Source organism: Carcharodon carcharias, chromosome 15 (assembly GCF_017639515.1).
Source record: "Carcharodon carcharias isolate sCarCar2 chromosome 15, sCarCar2.pri, whole genome shotgun sequence".
NCBI lineage: Eukaryota > Metazoa > Chordata > Chondrichthyes > Lamniformes > Lamnidae > Carcharodon > Carcharodon carcharias.
In genome coordinates, this window is record NC_054481.1 from 88,281,587 (window position 1) to 88,302,915 (window position 21,329).

Below are 21,329 nucleotides of genomic sequence, written 5' to 3' on the forward strand. Positions count from 1 at the left end.
ACCTGCAGGACATTACTACCATTTTAGAAGCCCACACCTGGGAAGATCAGAATACCTCTTATGAGGTAGCAAGAAATGATTTGTGTGGTACCGATGGGAATTGTATTGCTGAACAGACTAGGGAAAATATGCGGTAAATTCATAACGGAGGGTTCCCCCTCTGCATGAGTAATGAACAGTTCCTCTCTTCATTGTGTAATATTTCAAAGTTTTCAATAAAACACAAGTTCCAAAATTTTATATTAATTTGTCAGGACGTGTTTGAGGCACTTACCACTCCCTGCCAGAGCAGGACGCCATTAAGTGATGTTGTTTGAATCTCCATTTCAATGGTTTCAGGAGCAGTTGGAGAACTGTGAAAATTCAACCACAGAATTTTTAAATGGAAGGAATATAAATTTCTCTCGACTGTCACAGTGCCTTCCCAATGCATTCAAAGGTTGCGGTTCATAAGGTGCATGATGTCTATGGCCATTCATGGAAGAGGAAGGGGCACAACTGCTGTAAGGCTGGACTGGAGAGTACCTTGAAGCCTGGGTGTTAGGCCTGAACCTGGAGCTTTCAGTCCTGGCTTTCTCTGCTATTTCTGTCAGGCCGTGCGGAACTTCAGTCCCAAGGTTAGCCATATCAGAGGGACGTATCTGGGTGGAGGGAGTTTACACAGCCCCCAGTCTGGTGGAAAGCGGTAATCCCACTGAATTTTCTGAGCTGACAGCTTGGTTACTGCAAGGATAGAAATGGCGGTCCATCAAGAGGGATCTTGGTCGTGGGCATGGAAGAAAAGGCAAAATTCTGAATAAAGGAGGTGATTGGAAAATCTGAAGATACTTTCCTGTGGGCAAAAGTTTGCCACCATCTGTCCCTGACTTTGGGGAGGGGAGGGTGGGTGGCAAATATTTATTAAAGAGACAGAACCTTTCCCCTGGCGGGATCAATGCTCAATGGGCTAATCCTGGCCAGGGATCAAAGCCTGGCGGATTTTGAATCCTAAGAGAGAGAAAGTCAACTGATATCCTTTTAAATCCACGTTCTATTGAACCCCCACCCTTCACAATCCAATAAAGATTCACACATTGTTACAGCTATAATCACTGGTCCTTCTAGGAGTGGTCTCAGGATGTGTGACTCACAACTAGACCTGGCAAGTGCCTAAATTGTCACTCTGACACTCAATCATTGCTCTTACCTCCTTGGGAACATCTGTTTTGGTAACACGATGTATCCTCCATTGTAGAAGAAAGCTCCATACTGCACAGGAGAGTCTGTATAAAAAGATAATATCGAAAGCTTAGACCAGTAATAAGCCACAGGAATCGAGAACCTTCCTTTCTACAGCGCAGTTTTCCATTGAGTGATTTTTTTTCTCAATCATTCGCAGGGAGAACTTAGAATCAAACAACCACTATATGAGGAGCTATTACATTCTTTGCCATCCACCTGATGTAGGCCTCGCTATGATACATACTGGCTTATCAAAATATTGTTACTGAACCACCTCAAGTATTTTGATTAAAGGTTTCATTACTGCTTACTAATCCTTAAAATGCTTCCTCCTCATCATCAGGCTTTATCTTTATGTTTCTGTGTAACATGTTAATTCAGATAAAGTGGGATTAAACACTCATTATATGACCTTCTTATTACTTAAAGAGGGGAGTCAACAGAACTCCAATCTTCATTGTATTATCTCACCAGTGCTTTGCCTATCCTATCTGGGCTTCATCTAATGAAATCCCACCCAACAGTGAACTTTTCAAATCAATTGCAGGATTACAGCTTTAGCCCTGACTGTTGCTCTGTCACTTTTATTACAATATTTCTCTGCGAGAAACGGAGCTTTTCTCATCAGATTTTAACACAAGATCTCACTTCCAGGAAATGGATTCCTTTTCCCGCGAAACTATTTTATTCGATCAGCTGAAATATGAATTGTATAAAAGTTCACACCAGCTGCTGTAATAATGCAGCTGTGCTGCGGTTCACATCAGTTCATGTGCAGATCGAACAACAATGTGGAGCTTTCATTTCACTCATTTCCATATTCCAGTGGCAGGCTGATAAGAAAATCACACAAATGAAATACATTCTTATGTTCCACCCCTGAATATTCCTCAGCTGTGGCCCAATATCAAAACTTACATTTGTTTTTAATCAATGTTTGAGGAAACTCTGCAAATCAGAGATTCCCTCTACCATTTCCATTTGACACGAAAACCCAATGAAACAATGAAGTACCCCACCCCACGCTGTCTAGGCCCAAGGCCTCCCCATCTGTGACCTTACCTCTCACTTTGTAACCCCAGACTTGCTCTCTCCTCTCCTCCCTCCGAACCCTGGCCTTGCCTCTCCTCCCTCCGAACCCTGGCCTTGACTCTCCTCTCCTCCCTCCAAACCCTGGCCTTGCCTCTCCTCCCTCCGAACCCTGGCCTTGACTCTCCTCCCTCTGAACCCTGGCCTTGCCTCTCCTCTCTTCCCTCCGAACCCTGGCTTCTCCTCTCCTCCCTCCGAACCCTGGCCTTGCCTCTCCTCCCTCCGAACCCTGGCCTTGCCTCTCCTCCCTCCGAACCCTGGCCTTGCCTCTCCTCCCTCCGAACCCTGGCCTTGACTCTCCTCCCTCCGAACCCTGGCCTTGACTCTCCTCCCTCTGAACCCTGGCCTTGCCTCTCCTCTCCTCCCTCCGAACCCTGGCCTTGACTCTCCTCCCTCTGAACCCTGGCCTTGACTCTCCTCCCTCCGAACCCTGGCCTTGCCTCTCCTCTCCTCCCTCCGAACCCTGGCCTTGACTCTCCTCCCTCCGAACCCTGGCCTTGCCTCTCCTCTCCTCCCTCCGAACCCTGGCCTTGCCTCTCCTCTCCTCCCTCTGAACCCTGGCCTTGCCTCTCCTCTCCTCCCTCCGAACCCTGGCCTTGACTCTCCTCCCTCCGAACCCTGGCCTTGACTCTCCTCTCCTCCCTCCGAACCCTGGCCTTGCCTCTCCTCTCCTCCCTCTGAACCCTGGCCTTGCCTCTCCTCCCTCCGAACCCTGGCCTTGCCTCTCCTCCCTCCGAACCCTGGCCTTGCCTCTCCTCCCTCCGAACCCTGGCCTTGACTCTCCTCCCTCCGAACCCTGGCCTTGACTCTCCTCCCTCTGAACCCTGGCCTTGCCTCTCCTCTCCTCCCTCCGAACCCTGGCCTTGACTCTCCTCCCTCTGAACCCTGGCCTTGACTCTCCTCCCTCCGAACCCTGGCCTTGCCTCTCCTCTCCTCCCTCCGAACCCTGGCCTTGACTCTCCTCCCTCCGAACCCTGGCCTTGCCTCTCCTCTCCTCCCTCCGAACCCTGGCCTTGCCTCTCCTCTCCTCCCTCTGAACCCTGGCCTTGCCTCTCCTCTCCTCCCTCCGAACCCTGGCCTTGACTCTCCTCCCTCCGAACCCTGGCCTTGACTCTCCTCTCCTCCCTCCGAACCCTGGCCTTGCCTCTCCTCTCCTCCCTCTGAACCCTGGCCTTGCCTCTCCTCTCCTCCCTCCGAACCCTGGCCTTGACTCTCCTCCCTCCGAACCCTGGCCTTGACTCTCCTCCCTCCAAACCCTGGCCTTGACTCTCCTCTCCTCCCTCCGAACCCTGGCCTTGACTCTCCTCTCCTCCCTCTGAACCCTGGCCTTGCCTCTCCTCCCTCCGAACCCTGGCCTTGCCTCTCCTCCCTCCGAACCCTGGCCTTGCCTCTCCTCCCTCCGAACCCTGGCCTTGACTCTCCTCCCTCCGAACCCTGGCCTTGACTCTCCTCCCTCTGAACCCTGGCCTTGCCTCTCCTCTCCTCCCTCCGAACCCTGGCCTTGACTCTCCTCCCTCTGAACCCTGGCCTTGACTCTCCTCCCTCCGAACCCTGGCCTTGCCTCTCCTCTCCTCCCTCCGAACCCTGGCCTTGACTCTCCTCCCTCCGAACCCTGGCCTTGCCTCTCCTCTCCTCCCTCCGAACCCTGGCCTTGCCTCTCCTCTCCTCCCTCTGAACCCTGGCCTTGCCTCTCCTCTCCTCCCTCCGAACCCTGGCCTTGACTCTCCTCCCTCCGAACCCTGGCCTTGACTCTCCTCTCCTCCCTCCGAACCCTGGCCTTGCCTCTCCTCTCCTCCCTCTGAACCCTGGCCTTGCCTCTCCTCTCCTCCCTCCGAACCCTGGCCTTGACTCTCCTCCCTCCGAACCCTGGCCTTGACTCTCCTCCCTCCAAACCCTGGCCTTGACTCTCCTCTCCTCCCTCCGAACCCTGGCCTTGACTCTCCTCTCCTCCCTCTGAACCCTGGCCTTGACTCTCCTCTCCTCCCTCTGAACCCTGGCCTTGACTCTCCTCACCCCGAACCCTGGCCTTGCCTCTCCTCACCACAAACCCTGGCCTCTCCTCTCCTCACACTGGGTCCTGGCATTGTCTTTCTTCCCCCTCACCCCAAACCCTATTGCCTTGCCTCTCCTCTCCTCACCCCAAACCCTGGCCTTGCCTCTCTTCTCCTCACCCTGAACCCTAGCCTTGCCTCTCCCCCCCAGTGCAGTATCCTGGGTGAAGCCCCACTTGCCAGCAATAACAGCTCCCTGGAATGTGACTGGGTTTCTGATCCAAGTCCTGTTCCCACCTGCTGGCCCTGGTGTCACTCCTAGCAGGAGAAACTTGAGGGGGCCAGGGCATTAAATTGACCTCAGGCACCCCGCTGAACTCTCTGTGAATGACAGATTCCCTCCCAACCCACACCTGAGTTAAAACCAACCCTAATCATTTGTTGCAGTCTTCTCATTGCAGCCCAAGGAAGTAAATAGAATAGAGAATTAGAGAATTAAAACTGGAGGTCACCCCTAACCCAAATCTCCAAATATCATTACACATTCAAGAGCTGATCCTGGACACTGCTGGTGACCATGTTATCGAGCCCTCTGTACTTTCCTGACCAGGGAACCTGCAGAGACACCCAGAAGCAGACATCTCAATTCCCTCTCTCACCATCATGCCTCTTAGAAGGAGAATTAAACTACGTAGCAGGAGTCACCCAGGGTGTAATATCACTCAGGGGAAAGATCAGAGAAAGAACAAACGGGTCACACCAGAGACTGGACATGGTTGGCAGAGTTTCCTCATATGATTCCTTCACTTTATGCTGTGCAAATGGCTTGCTATGTAGTGATGGTGAATAAGTGGTAAAATAAAAGAATTGTAATTGTGTAGCAACTTTCACAATTCAGGACATCCCAATGTCAATGACGTATTCACTGTATCAATGTAGGGATCATGGCAGCAAATTTGTACACAGCAAGGGCCCACAAACAACAATATGATAAATGACCAGATAATCTGTTCCAAGTGCTTGTTGAGAGATAAACATTGGATGGGAGACATGGGACAACCCCCCTGCTCTTCTTCAAATTGTGCTGTGGGATCTTCTATGTCTACAAGAGGGGGCAGATAGCACTTGGTTTAATGTCTTATCTGAAAGACAGCACCTCTGACAGCACAGCATTCCCTCAGTAACTGCACTGGAGTGTCAACCTGGATAATGTGCTCACATCTCTGGAATTTTAAGACTGTATGCTTCGCCTCCCTGGAGCTTCGATGGGAAATCTCACAATCTTCCTGACACAGAGTGATCAACATGTGAAATGATCAACAAAAGGAAAAATGCCCAAGAAGTGGGCCAGGTTTCCATGGGCTGCTAATAGTATGTTCATTATATTGTTAAGATATACAGGTGAAGGGCATTGTTTAATTAAGTACTTTGAGTACCTGGAGAGGGAACATGTGGTGTCCGCAGGTACACTTGAGGCCTTCTGTGACCGGTGGGCGCTGCAGAGGCTAGAGTGCATCAGCAGCCCCGGGAGCATTATTTTAATTTAATTTTATAAGTTTCCTTTAAAGCTTTGTCTTTTTGTTACAGTGCTGCTTTTGGGACTTTCAATTAGTTTGTTAGTTAATTTGCTTATTTTATTTGTTTTATAAAGGCATATAAATAGGGGACAGCTGGGACACTGGGTGTGAGAGGAGAGCCATGAGACTGAACAAAAGTCAATTAACTCTCTCAGGGATGAAAGCTGTGCCTTGCTTTTGATACCAACCGGTTTAGATTTGATCAACATTGGCAAGGGAAGTGGTCAGTGTTTTAGGGTAGTACAGTTAATGTGAAAGGAATGGCAGCTCAACCCCACACTAAACAGAGGACATAGGAACTCCACCAGTCAAAGCTAGAAAAGCAAAAAAAACTTGCCCTAATATGGAACAAGCAATAAGCTCATCAAAGTTGGACATAAAGGCAATGAGTTGACCTGTAACAGCTCTCAGGAGTTGTCACACTGTTGGGCCCAGATGAGCCTACATCAGGATGATAATGCACCAATGGCATAAAGCAGCATCATTTCTGGAAGTGATTGGTGATGCCTCCAAAATACCCTTCATATGTATTGAAATGCATATTACAGGTTGAATTATAATTTCTTGCTTTATAATCATAAGATGCCATCCATGGCTCAGTGGTAAAATTCTTACTGCTGAGTCAGGAGGTCGTGCATTCAAATCCCACTTGAAAGTCTTGAGTACTTAATGTACAGAGGGATTGTTGTAGAAGTCCTGGCATTCAGATGAACATCTGCGCCCTTAGAAGGATGCTTAAAAAAAAAATCTTTCCAAAAAGAGCAGGGGAGTTCCCACAGTGCCCTGACCAACATTTGTTCATCACCAAAATAGATTTTCTGGTTATTCTCACAATGCTGTTTCTGGGTGCTTACAGTGTGCAAAATAGCTGCCATGTTTTCTCCATTATAACAGTGAACACGCTTCAAAAAGTACATCAATGGCTTTGAAACAGGTTAAGTTTTTAGGCAACAAAGTGGCATATGGAGTATGACATGGGGAAGTGTGATGTTATTCACTTTGGTAATAAGAATAGAAAAATAGAACGTTTTTTAAAAGGCATGAAACTCCTAGGTGTTCAGAGACACTTGGGCGTACTTGTACAAAGAACACAAAGTTAGCATGCAGGTACAGCAAGCAATTAGAAAAGCAAATTGCATGTTAGTCTTTATTGCAAAGGGATTAGGGTACAAGAATAAAGAAGTCTTGCTACAATTGTACAGGGATTCGATGAGACCTCACCTAGAATACAGTGTGCGGTTTGGTCTCCATATTTAAAGAGCAGCATAATTGCCTTGGAGACAGTACAGTGAATGTTCACTTGGTTCTTTGGATGAGAGGCTTGTCCTATGATGAAAGGCTGAGAAAACTGGGCCAAGATTCTCGAGTTTGTAAGAATAAAAGGTGATCTTAATGAAGATTCTGAAGGGGTAGACACTAAGAGATTGTTTCCCCTGGCTGGGGAAACTAGAACATGGGGGCACAGTCTCAGGATAAGGGGTCAATCATTTAGGACTGAGATGAGGAGAAATTGCTTCACTCAAAGGATTATGTATCTTTGCAATGCTTTACCCCAGAGGGTTGAGGGTGCTCCATCCTTAGGTATATTTAAGTCTGAAATGGACAGAACTTTGGTCTCTTGGGGGTTCAGGGGATATGGGAAGCTGGCAGGAAAGTGGAGTTTAGGCAGTAGAGCAGCTATGACTGTATTGAATGGTAGAGCAGGCTCAAGGGGCTCCACGGTCTACTCCTGCTCCTTCCTCTTGTGTTACAGAACGTCCCGAGGGTGTGAAAAATGCTACAGAAATGCAAGCGTTTTTCTTGTTTCCTAATTTAACAAGCTGAAAAACAATCCTTCCTATAAAGTGTAGATAATAGATAATAGTATATATAGATAATAGAGAATAATTTAGTTATACATGAGTTCCTGATCAACTAGCAATAAAGTCAACAAAAGGGGTCCATCCCCCTGTGAGACTGTATGTATTGGGAACATGGGCTATATTCACCTGACTGGACCCAGCACCAAAGTAAATACAAGTCAGATTAAAACACTCACATCAAATGGAAATTGTATGTATTATCAAAATAACAGACACCAAAAAACTAATGTCACGTGTTACAGCTGGAGTTTTGACTTGCTATGTATAGCATCTGAACCCTTCAACATAGCTGACTGTTCGTGATTACTCCCTGGTGTCTATTATTCTTGATGCAACCATCATTTTATTAATAAGGTTTTCAATAGTTAGCCTTTAAGCTCCATTCTGGGGAGGGGAGATAATCAGATGCAAGCATGGATTGTAACCTGTTCTCCTTTAAGACAGAAAATGTTTTATTTGCAATGTTAAATAGTTTTCACACTGGCTGCTAAACATATTTTTAAAATTTAACAGAATCACCCATCATTTAAACATGGAATCAACTGTGCTTCCAATTGGAAAAAAAAGCTGTACAAAATTATCACTAGATGTGTTACTGAATACTAAATTCTGATAACCATTTAACATAATTTGCAATCCAGCAATATCACCAACTACTAGGGTTAATTTTGTTAAAGCAACTGGTGAATCCTTTCATATAGTGTGCCTTGAACTACTATGAGCATGGCCAGCATAGATTTCTCGTGTCCTTATGTAGATTCAATAATGAGACAAGGGGTAAAGGCGCTGAACCTGAGCTCCAGCTGAACTTATCCATTAATTGCACCACATTTCCCTGTTGAAGACAGTGCTGCTCAGCACGTGCTCCAGGGTGAACAAGTAGTCAGACACCCAATCCTCAGCTGAAAAGGTTTGTGTGGTGGGTGATTAAGTCACCAAAGCACTTCATCCTCAACAGGAGGAGATGCATTATGTTTTTTGTTTAAACATTTTCTTCCTTCTCCCCCAACAGTTTATATAACATGGGGTGCCACATTAGACTGGGTTATCTCATTCCAACAGGTGCTTTAAGGCACTATATGAAAGTGTTAGTATATGGTCAAATTTAGATTAAAGCTAAATGATGCACTACAGGATTGATTTGGGCCAAGAGCTTTCCTTTAAGCCCAAATCAATAGCAAATTATTATCCTCTACTCTATTACTTACTTGCCATTTCTTTACGCACTCCATTTTCAAGTTACAACACGAATGGCCATTGGAGCCGCTATTGGAGTGTTGATTCAACCTATAAGCTGACTGTGTTTAAATGTTTTTGTAATCATTTTTGGCATTAAAGCATTGATAGCACTTCCCTTCAGGGTGAACTGATGCCTCAGCTAGTCACAAATGCTGTTCTCAATGTTGAGATCGAGTCTTGGGTTTAGATCTGATGATCAGTCCCAAGATGGTCCATGTTGAGAGTGGGTGGAGCAGCTCATCCAGTCCACCACATTCGAGTTCTGTTTACTGCAATTTATTCAGCCAATGGTAGCACTGATGGGAAAGATCTTGACCTAGTCTGGCCCATCCTCCCATCTGAAGGAAGGTGTATGTATCAACCCAACAAGGCAAAGAAAAACTGGGACAAACCGAGGGTTATCCTGGAGTCCCTGGGAATTAAAGATTAATCTCCTGGACATTGCAATGAGCATTCTGGGAGAGAAATTTGGGGGGGGGGGCATTAGTTTTAAAAACAGTGCTTTTTAAAATTTGCATTTAACAATTATAAAAATATCAAAGATGGGGCTAAAAGGCTGTTTGGCCAATTAGAAGTGGCAGGTTATTTGATGAAACCTCCAAGATTATATTCATTGAGAATTGGCAATCCCAGGCGAAACTAAAGCCCTCAAAAATGAAAAATAAAAGCAAAAACCCTCAAGCTGAAGTCATCAAAAATAAAGTGTCCTTTAAACTGCTGCTCCACACTAAGAGGCGGATTAGAAGCTGAATTCAGACTAAATATCAAACAATACTCTCTATATTGGGCCTGTGATTGGGCAACATTTCTGTTTGTCAATCAATCAACAACTGTTCAGGACTGAGGCTTGCTGTAACATAACAGCCAGAAGCCCATCTTGTTTCCTCTCTTCCCTCAGGTTTCAGTGCATCATTTAGCAAACTAATGTTACAAATGGGATTATAGGCGACTAGGACTAGGAGTCATGCCAAATTAGACACCATTACCACTTCTTTGTTAGATTAAAAATCAACACAGACTAAATGACATTACCCGCACTACCCTCCATGTGCCATTCTGGTGCTGGAGTAACAGCAGACATACCTGTGTAGGTGTAAATAAAGTCATTAACAAGCCATTGTATCTTGTTGTGCATCATTAAATTTCCTAGTCTGGGGAGAAGAAATGTTAGTGCCTACACCCAGCCTAATCCGCCTTACAAAGTCCTCCTCACCAACATCTGGGGACTTGTGCCAAACTGGGAGAGCTGTCCCACAGATTAGTCCAGCAACAGCCTGACATTGTCACACCTAGCAAATCATACCTTTCAGCCAGCATCATAGGTTCTTCCATCATCATTCCTGGGTATGGCCGGTTCCATCAGGACGACAGATTGATCAGAGGTGAAGGCACAGTGGTATACGTTAGGAGGGAGTGTCCCTGGACATTCTCAATATTGACTCCATGAAGTATCCTGGCATCAGGTCAAGCATGGGCAAAGAAACCTCCTGCTGATTACCACCTACTGCCTCCACCCAGCTGATGGATTGACACTCCTCCATGTTGAACAAACTTTGAAGAAAGCATGGAGATTGGCAAGGGTGCAGAATGGGGACTTCAAAAAGTCCAACACCAAGAGCAGCTTGGTAGCACCACTACTGACTGAGCTGGCCAAGTCCTACAGACTGGGCCTGCAGCAGGTAGTGGGAGAACTTAAAGGGGAAAACCTACTTGGCCTTATCCTCACCAATCTACCTATCAATGATGCATCTGTTATTCAGAGTATTTTTAGGAATGACCACACACAGTCCTTAAGACAAAGTCCTGTCTTCACAAAGGACACCATCCATCATGTTGTCTGGTACCACTATCATGGTAAATGAAGTAGATTTAGAACAGATTTAGCAGCTTAAAACATACCTAAAAATGAGGTGCCAACCTAGTGAAGGATTATATGCATGTTAAACAGCATTCTTCAGCAGAACTGTGCAATCCCATGATTAACAGATCAGATCTAAGCTCTGCTGGTCTGCTACTTCCAGTCATGAACGGTAGTGGGCAGTTAAACAAATACCAGGAGGAGGTTCCACATATATTCCCTTCCTCGATGATGCAGAAGCCCAGCACATCAGTGTATAAGATAAGACTAAAGTATTTGCAACTGTCTTCAGTCAGAGTTTCATTTCCACCTCCTCCTGAGGTCCCCAGCATCACAGATGCCAGTCTTCAGCCAATTCAATTCACTCCACGTGATATCAAGCAATGGTTGAATGCACTGGATACTGCAAAGGCTATGGGCCCTGACAACACTCAGGAAATAGAACTGAAGACTTGTGCTCCAGAACTTGCTGTGCCCCTAGCCAAGCTGTTCCAGTACAGCTTCAGCACTGGCACCTACACAGCAATGTGGAAAATTGCCCAGGTACGTCCTGTACACAAAAATCAGGACAAATCCAACCTGGCAAATTACTGCCCTATCAGCCTACTCTTGATCATCAGTAAAGTGATGGAAGATGTTGTTGACAACCAAGCAGCACCTACACAGCAATAACATCGTCAATACTTATTTGGGTTCTGCCAGGGCCACTACTCTCCAGACCTCATTGCAGCTTTCATCCAAACATGAACAAAAGAGCTGAACTCCAGAGGTGAGGTGAGAGTGACTGCCCTTGACATCAAGGCAGCATTTGACCAAGTGTGGCATCAAGGTGCAAAACTGAAGCCAATTGGAATCGGGAGTTGGAGTCATACCTAGCACAAAGGAAGATGGTTGTGGTTGTTGGTGGTCAGTCATCTCAATTCCAGGACATTACTGCAAGAGTTCCTCAAGTAAATGTCCAGGCCCCAACAATCTTCAGCTGCTTCATCAATGACCTTTCTTCCAAAAATGTTCAGAATGTTTGCAGCATTTTGGTTCCATTCATAACTCCTCAGATACTGAAGCAGTCCGTGTCTATATGCAGCAAGACCGGGACAACATTCAGGCTTGGACACTTGAAGTGGCAAGTAACATTCACACCACACAAGTGCCAGATAATGACCATCTCCAACAAGAGAGAATCTAACCATCTCCCCTTGACATTCAACAGCATTACATTGCTGAATCCCCCACTTTCAACATCCTGGGGGTTACCATTGATCAGAAACTGAATTGGACCAGCCATATAAATACTGTGGCTACAAGTGCAGGTCAGAGGCTGGGAATTCCATGGTGAGATATTTTAATTTATGTTTTAAATGCTGTTTGTTGACAATTTGGAGCAATAGACAACTAGTACTTGACTGTCGCATCTAAATTCATCATTTATAAATGATCCAAAATTACTTTGAAACCTGTTACATGTCCCAATACCCAACAGAACTAAGTTGCTAATTCAAATACCTTTTGTTTTTATTCATTCTCAACATGGTGGGGGGGGGGGGGGGGGGGGGGGGGGGGGGGGGGGGGGTGGCTGGCGGTCGCTAGCAAGGACAGCACTTACAGCCCATCTGTAATTACTCTTCAGAAGCTGGTGGTGAGCCGCTTTCTTAAACTGTTGCAGTCCAAGTGGTGAAGAACTCCCTCAGTGCTGTTAGATAGGGAGTTCCAGGACTTTAACTCATGGCAGTGAAAGAACGGTGACATAGTTCCAAGTCAGGATGTTGTGTGACTTGGAGGGGAACATGCAGGTGGTGGTGTTCCCATGCATCTGCTGCCCTTGTTCTTTATGTGGTACAGGTCATGGGCTTGGAAGCTGCTGTCGAAGGAGCCTTGATCCTTGCTGCAGTGCATCTTGTAGATGGTACACACTGCTGCCACTGTGCATCGGGGGTGGAAGGAGTGAATGTTTGGTGCCAATCAAGCAGGCCGCTTTGTCCTGGATAGTGTCAAGCTTCTTGAGTGCTGTGGGAGATGCACTCATCCAGGCAAGTGGGTAGTTTTCCGTCACACCCTGATTTGTTCCTTGTAGATGGTGGACAGGTAAAGGCAAAATACTGCGGATACTGGAAATCCAAAATAAAAACAGAAAGCGTTGGAAAAACTCAGCAGGTCTGACAGCATCTGTGGAGAGAGAAACAGAGTTTGGACAGGCTTTGGGGAATCAGGAAGTAGTAAAACAAAGAATTTCAGATTATGGAAAAATGATTAATTTAGACACATGAGTCAAGCACTATTTGGACAAATAAAAGTGTTAATATTCCATAAATCTGGATAACATCAGAAGCTCCTCCTGCCAAAGGAGTTTGAAAAGTTGCAGCTGGAATCAGCTGTTAGTGAACCCAGTGAGAGGCATTGGTGGGAGAAAGGGTTTCAAATGGAGTAAAACAACAACCCAGCTAGTTACACGGAACCAAAAAACAGGTGGTTATAGATACTTGGGCCCTACTCCATCAGTGCTCTTGTTTCAGAGCTCCCACTGTCCTCACCTTAAGGCTGCAGACTCTGCACCGATTCCCAGTGATGGGATCATTTGCATAGCTGGGAAGGGTTACTGCAGCCTGTAAGCGAACATCAGCAACAACCACCCTGATCTTTTGTGGAGCAGTATCATCCTCACAAGGCGAAAATGTGCAAAGGATAAATGTAAAAAAAATCTAGATAAAGCAATTAATCCTGGAGGATCAATGACTGTCTTCTGCCAAAGGGGTGGTGTGTGGTGGTGGTGCATGTGTGAGGCAGAGCTGTGTCCAGAATTCAAATCCAGTCATCACCATGTTTTGTTTGGTCATAATGGAATCATCAGGATCACTGTTGTCATCTCTGATCAGATTTTCAGAACTGAGAAGTAAATAAAGAGGAGGAATAGGTACTATAATCTTAACAGGAAACAATGGACCGTCCAGGATGAGTGATCTCAAGCTGCGGTATTGCAGTAAGATTTATTTCCACCTGGAGAGAGGTCGATCAGAAATGATCGGCCATTTTACCTCAGCTCAGGAGATATTCTTCAAACCTGTGCAGCTTGGATGACACTAATGTTCAAGCTGCATAGCCTTTCTGCACGGATTCATCTCAGTGCTATCAACTGTCAAAGGTCCATTTTTGAAGAACAAGGTTAACCCACACTGCCCGCACATACAGTCTATTGATGTGGTAACTGGGCTGTGGTTGGGTCCATATGCTTTGAGTCTAGATTTGCAGACAGTGGAAATGCCAATTACTGAGTACAGTGTAATTAAAGCTTTAAAAAAAATCTCAACACTTGCTTGGTGTCCTGTTTTAAGGTGATTGCTGCCCTTCTGATCCAGTTTTGAGGCCAGCAAAAACTTAACTCTAACGTTTCCCAAACGTTTACCAGTGTTGCCACAAAAATGACTCTCTGTCAGCTTCAGACCTTACTCATGCCTGAAGTCTGCCTTCTTCAGAGATCATTCACGCTACACAGTTAGTAAGTGACCCTCTCAGAGCATGTGTAAGTGACTGATATTGTAATTGTTGTAAGTTTATATATAATTGCTGCTGTGAGAGACAGGCCCTCAGCACTTGGCAAACAACAAGGTGATAAGTGTTCACCCTTTGAGGGTGGAAGTGGAAATAAATGCAAGCAATACAATCGCTCTTAAAACTCAGAAGCCTAAGTTTGTAAAAATCGGGTAGTAATTTTAGCTCAGGACAGGTGTTGGTCAAACCCTTTGCAGTTGACGAGGAAACCCATCCATTGGCCCAGAAATGAGGCTGGGGAAATTTGTAATGCCTGAGCCCCTTTAAACCCCATGGCCAATCTCCCTCCCATGCTGTGCAGGATGCCATTGGGAAGTGGCAAAAAAAAAAATCGCAGATAAAACGAATGATCAGGTTGTTTATGTCATTGTGGTTTGTGGGAGCTTGCTGTGCACGCAAATTGGCTGCCTACATCGCAACAATGACACCAAGTCAACAGTACTTCAATGGCGGTGAGGAGCTGTGGGGTGTCCCGAGGGTGTGAAAGAGTCTATATAAATGCAAGTTCTTCTTTAGCCATGGAATACAGGAACAACAAAATACTTGAGTGTGGGAGAGCACACATGACCTGAAAAGAGGCAAATTTTCCCCATGGAATGTTTTGCTTCGGTCCTTTCCTTTGTTTCACATCGCCTTGAACCAATGCCCTATTATCTGATCATTAATCAAAACTGAGCAATGTTGTGCAAATTGACAAAATTCAGCAAGATCTTTAGCAAAATTAAGCATCAGTAATTAAAGGATAGAAGCGAGTTGTGGCATTTTGGGTAAATCATGTGGTGAAAGGTGAGTGGATCTAAAATGTCGTTAGCAACTCTTTCATCCTAATGTTTTATTTACACTCCTGTACTGTACCATTTCCCAGGCAGAGGGAATAAGTGCTAACTGTTGGATGTTTGCAGTTACAGCAGTCCTGAGCTTTGAGACCCTTTGCTAGGGGTTTTTATAAGACCAGCCCAGAGTGACTCATCATCTAATGTTCCTTGTGATGAAAATGCTCTGCTCCCAGGAGAATTCATGGTGGTGGGACAAAGAAACAATGCATCACCTCACCACCAAGACCTTCCATTGATCTGTTGCTTGCACTGGAATTCTCCCAGTGACTGCAGGAATAGCAGGGTGTAGTAATCTGATATGTAATATACCTTTAGGGAAAGTATTGTAATGTAAGGTCACATGAACTTAATACCCAATAGCAGAGTAGCATGGGCTACCTCTATGTGGGAGAGTCTTGAGTTAGTCACTGATGAGTGAAGACAGAGTTTTATGTTGTGAGCACACAAACGTAGCAGCTGAGTTTAGCTTGTAAATAAACAGCATGTGTTGATTCTAACAATGATCTCCTGATGCTCTCTGTCTTTCCGCCAACTTGGTTATCCCGAAATAAGCCTTTAGTCCCAACAAACCAAGGGCACTGGATCCAACAAACTGGCAATGAGAGTAAAAGCATGAAAAATCACATGAAAAATGAGGTAAAGAAATGCGGAAAAACAAAAGAACCCAGAGGAACCGAAATTGGGCCGGACCTTGCACGGTAGTTGTAAATAAAAGAAAATTTCCTTCTGAGTGTCGAAGTAATCCCCTCAGATCATACCGCAATTTGGAAGAGTGGAGCCTTTCAATCCAACCTCGGACAACTAGTCTCACTATGCTGAGTGTCTCGCGTTCTTCTTCCAGGTGAGCGACAGTGCGGGGGAGGAGAAGAGGCAAGCAATCCTTCAGTCCACATGCAGACTAATTTGGAATCTGTTGATGCCCAATGGCTCAGACTCAAAATGTTTTGATGACTTAATGAGCCTCGTAAAGAGTCATTACCAGCCCAAGCCGTCGGTGACAATGCAATGGTTTAAATTTAACTCAAGAAATAGAGCTGCGGGGGTTAGACAGTCGCAAGTCTGGAGCAATTAACTGAATATTGCGAGCTTGGTACTTCTATTAATTATATGCTTAGAGATTGTTTGGTGTGTGGTTTAAATGAAAATGCGATTCAGAAAAGATTACTTGCTGAAACAAATCTAGCTTTTCAGACGGCATTGGAATTTGCTCTGGCAATGGACTCGGAAACCATTTGAGGAGTGCAAAATAGTGCCGTCCTTTGAATTGGGAGGGATCCTCAACCAAAAAAAGCGTGAAAGTGCAGAGCTTTGTTCTGAAGCAGGAAACAGCCACCACTAACAGAGAAATTAAAAGGAATAACTTAGCAGCAAAAACATGGCATAATAAGACCATAAGACATAGGAGCAGAAATTAGGCCATTCAGCTCATCGAGTCTGCTCCGCCATTCAATCATGGCTGATAAGTTTCTCAACCCTATTCTCCCACCTTCTCCCCGTAACCTTTGATCCCCTTACCAATCAAGAACCTATCTGTCTCAGTCTTAAATACGTTCAATGACCTGGCCTCCACAGCCTTCTGTGGCAATGAATTCCGTAGATTCACCACTCTCTGGCTAAAGAAGTTTCTTCTCATCTCTGTTCTAAAAGGTCTTCCGTTTACTCTGAGGCTGTGCCCTAGGGTCCTAGCCTCTCCTACTAATGGAAACATCTTCCCCACGTCCACTCTATCCAGGCCTTTCAGTATTCTGTAAGTTTCAATCAGATTCCCCCTCATCCTTCTAAACTCCATCGAGTATAGACCCAGACTCCTCAAACGTTCCTCATATGTTAAGCCTTTCATTCCTGGGATCATTCTCGTGAACAACCTCTGGACCCTCTCCAAGGCCAGCACATCCTTCCTGAGATAGGGGGCCCAAAATTGCTCACAACATTCTAAATGTGGTCTGACCAGAGCCTTATAAAGCCTCAGCAGCACATCCCTGCTTTTATATTCGAGTCCTCTCGAAATAAATGCCAACATTGAATTTGCCTTCCTAATTACCGACTCAACCTACAAGTTAACCTTAAGAGAATCCTGGACTAGGACTCCCAAGTCCTTTTGCACTCCGGATTTCTGAATTCTCTCCCCATTTAGAAAATAGTCTACGCCTCTATTCTTCCTACCAAAGCGCATGACCTCACATTTCCCCACGATGTATTCCATCTGCCACTTCTTTGCCCATTCTCCTAACCTGTCTAAATCCTTCTGCAGCCTCCCCGCCTCCTCAATACTACCTGTCCCTCCACCTATCTTTGTATCATCTGCAAACTTAGCCAAAATGCCCTCAGTTCCTTCATCTAGATCATTAATGTATAAAGTGAAAAGTTGTGGTCCCAACACTGACTCGTGCGGAACTCCACTAGTCACCGGCCGCCATTTTGAGAAGGACCCCCTTATCCCCACTCTCTGCCTCCTGCCAGACAGCCAATCTTCTATCCATGCTAGTACCTTGCCTCTAACACCATGGGTTCTTATCTTTCTGAGCAGCCTCCTGTGCGGCACCTTGTCAAAGGCCTTCTGGAAGTCCAAGTAGATAACATCCATTGGCTCTCCTTTGTCTAACCTACTCGTTACCTCCTCAAAGAATTCTAACAGATTTGTCAGGCAAGACCTCCCCTTGATGAAACCATGCTGACTTTGCCCTATTTTACCATGCACTTCCAAGTATTCTGAAATCTCTTCCTTAATAATGGACTCAAAATCTTACCAACGACCAAGGTCAGGCTAATAGGCCTGTAATTTCCCGTCTTTTGCCTCACTCCCTTCTTAAATAGGGGGGTTACATTAGGGATTTTCCAGTCCTCTGGGACCCTCCTTGACTAAAGTGATTTCTGAAAGATCACCACTAACGCCTCCACTATCTCTTCAGCTATCTCCTTTAGAACTCTGGGGTGTAATCCATCATGTCCAGGTGATTTATCCACCTTCAGATCTTTCAGTTTTCCTAGCACCTTCTCCTTGGTAATGGCCACCATACTCACTTCTGCCCCCCCCACCGACTCTTTTGAATTTTGGGGATGTTCCTCTGTGAAGACTGATGCAAAGTTCCTCAGCCATTTCTTTGATCCCCATTATTACTTCTCCAGCGTAATTTTCCAGCGGCCCAATGTCCACTTCTGCCTCTCTCTTACCCTTTATATATCTAAAAAAATTCTTGCAATCTTCTTTTATATTACTGGCTAGTTTACCCTCATAATTAATCTTCTCCTTCCTTATTTCTTTTTTAATAGTAACAGAGGTGAAAGCAGACAACCTTGCAATCAATCACAGTTTAAAAAGATCAAATGTTTCTTCTCCCATCTATATGGACACCTCATGAGACATTGCAAATATAGAACTAGGCAGACTTTCAGACAAAAGCAAAAACCGAATGAGATTAACAGCATTGAAAAGCCTGAAGTAATAGATTCTGATATCTATTCACTATATAATTTAAAGATGGGAAGTATAGAGCCTATCTATGTAACCATGAGAGTGAATGAGAAGCCTATCAGAATGGAGGGGGATATGGTACAGCAGCTACAGTGATTGGTGAACATACTTTAAAATACCTGAATCATGGAGAACATTAGTTTTTTCTAAATTCAGCTTGTGAAAAATTAAAAACTTACACAGGAGAAAACTTACAAATCAAGGGTGTATGTAAAGTCACAGTATACTATAGAGGTCAAACAGTGAGATTACCCTTGATGGTAGTAGCAGGTGAGGGACCTAGTCTCCTTGGGTGAAACCAGCTGAAAGAAATTAAATTGGAATGGATGGAAACTAATAGGTTACCACAGCTACTACAAAATTATGCCTCAGTTTTCAAGGAAGAACTTGGAAAAACTGAGGGGCTATAAGCAAATGTTCATATAGATCCAAAGGCAACACCAAGATTCATGAAGGCAAGACCAATACCTTGTGCAATGTGGGATAAGGTAGACGCTGAACTGGACAGATTAGAAAAGCTGGGAGTGATACAGTCAGTGCAGTTTTCATAGAGGGCAGCACCAATTGTACCTGTTCTGAAACCTGACCGAAGCATTCACATATGTAGGGACTACAAATTAACAGTTAATAAAATGGCAAAATTGGATAGACGCCTCATACCTAAAATTGACGATTTATTTGCGAAACTGGCAGGTGGAATGGCCTACATGAAGTTAGATTTGAGCCATGCCTACCAACAATTGGAATTAGAGAAGGCATCTTAGAAGTTTTGTCACTATAAATACACATAAGAGATTGCACCAATACACCCAGTACAGAAGAAGCATTTCTTCTGCTTGCGCCACATTCCAAAGAACCATGGAAAATTTATTACAGGGATTTCCCCACGTTGTTGTTTATTTGGATGACATTCTCGTGACTGGACTCACTGATAAGGAACACTTGATGAACTTAGAAGAAGTTCTGAAAGGTTTTTCGCAGGTTGGAGTGAGATTGAAAAAGGAAAAGTGCACATTCCAGGCAAAAGAGATAACTTACCTCGGTCACAAGATAGATTCACAAGACCTACATCCAGTTGAAGAAAAAGTGAAAGCCATTAGAGAAACCCCAGCGCCAAAGAATACATCCAAACTGAAATCATTCTTGGGGATGATCAATTACTATGGATGCTTCTTGCCTAATGTGTTGACAGAACTGGCACCCCTGTATTACCTACTCAAGAAAAACCAGAGATGGTCATAGCCATCACCACAAGCAGCAGCTTTCACAAAAGTGAAGCAGTTGCTACAATCTTCTGCACTTCTAGTACATTTTGATCCAAAATGGAGTTGATATTAACGTGTGATGCATCACCTTATGGAGCGGGAGCAGTGCTTTCCCATTGAATGATGGATCAGAATGACCTATAGGATGTATGGCAAGATCAATTAGTGCTGCAGAGGAAAAGTACTCACAAATAGAAAAAGGCAGCTTGGCAATCATTTTCGGTGTTACGAAGTTTCATCAATATGTACATAGTCATCATTTTACTATCATAACGGACCACAAGCTATTATTAGGGCTATTTGGTGAAGACAAGGCTATACCCTCCATAGCTTCAGCAAGAATACAAAGATAGGTGTTGATCTTAGCAACCCACGAGTATACTTTTAGTCATAGACCCGGAAGTCAAGTTGTAAATGCAGATGCACTCAGTCATTTACCCTTGCAAATAAAGGTTGAGAATGTTCCAATTCCTCAGCAATTCAACTTATTGAACTTCCTGGACTCATCACCGATATGTGCTAAACAAAGTAAAGATTGGATGAAACGAGACCCAGTCTTACCCAAAGTGAGGAATCAAGTTCTTTATGGTTGGTCACAAACACAAGAGTCTGATGAAATGAAATCGTACTTCCAGGGAAGATAAAGAGATAACCGGCCAAGAAGGTATTTTATTGTGGGGGGCTCGGGTGATCGTTCCTCCAAAAGGACGAAAGCCATTGTTATCTGAACTTCACAGTGCACACCCTGGAATTTCCAAAATGAAGGCAATAGCACATAGCTATACGTGGTGGCCGGGAATGGATGGAGAAATAGAAAACTTGTTGACACTGCATACAACTTCTCATTAAGTACAAAAATTACCCGCAACAGCTCTGTAACACCCCTGGGGGTGGCCAGGAAGGCCACGAGTAAGTTCCCTTTTATGGCAACAATGTTTCTACTTATCGTAGACACTCATTCAAAATGGATGGACATATACGAAGTGAGGTCACCCACATCTTCAGTGACAATAGGCAAGCTATGACAAAGCTTCGCTATAAATGGATTACCTGAAGTGCTAGTATCAGATAATGGAACAGAATTCACAAGTGCTGAATTTAACTGATTTACAAGCCTCATGTTCATGTGAAAACATCTCCATACCATCCTTCTTCAAATGGACTTGCCGAGAGAGCAGTTCAGTGGTTCAAATCTGGTATGGATAAATTATCTGGAGATTCGATAGCAACTAAATTGGCATGTTTTCTTTTCCATTATAGTACCACCCTCATTCGACAACAGGCATCACACCTGTGGAACTGTTGATGAAGCGCCGTCTCCAGTCGAAATTGAGCCTAATCATGCCAAACTTGGAGGGATGGGGGAAGGTAGAAAG

The 21,329-nt window shown here is 44.8% G+C and overlaps 1 protein-coding gene across 4 annotated transcripts in view; it reads right to left on the reverse strand.

Moving 5' to 3' along the window:
• Positions 1–21,329, reverse strand: part of hspg2 (heparan sulfate proteoglycan 2) — a 519,883-nt gene that overhangs the window by 17,680 nt on the left and 480,874 nt on the right. For all 4 annotated transcript variants that reach the window (XM_041206462.1, XM_041206463.1, XM_041206461.1 and 1 more), the window contains 2 exons: positions 1,187–1,262; positions 275–353 (listed from right to left, as the gene is read on the reverse strand). In XM_041206462.1, the coding sequence (XP_041062396.1) occupies positions 275–353; positions 1,187–1,262 (155 nt within the window). The remainder of the gene's footprint in view (positions 1–274; positions 354–1,186; positions 1,263–21,329) is intronic.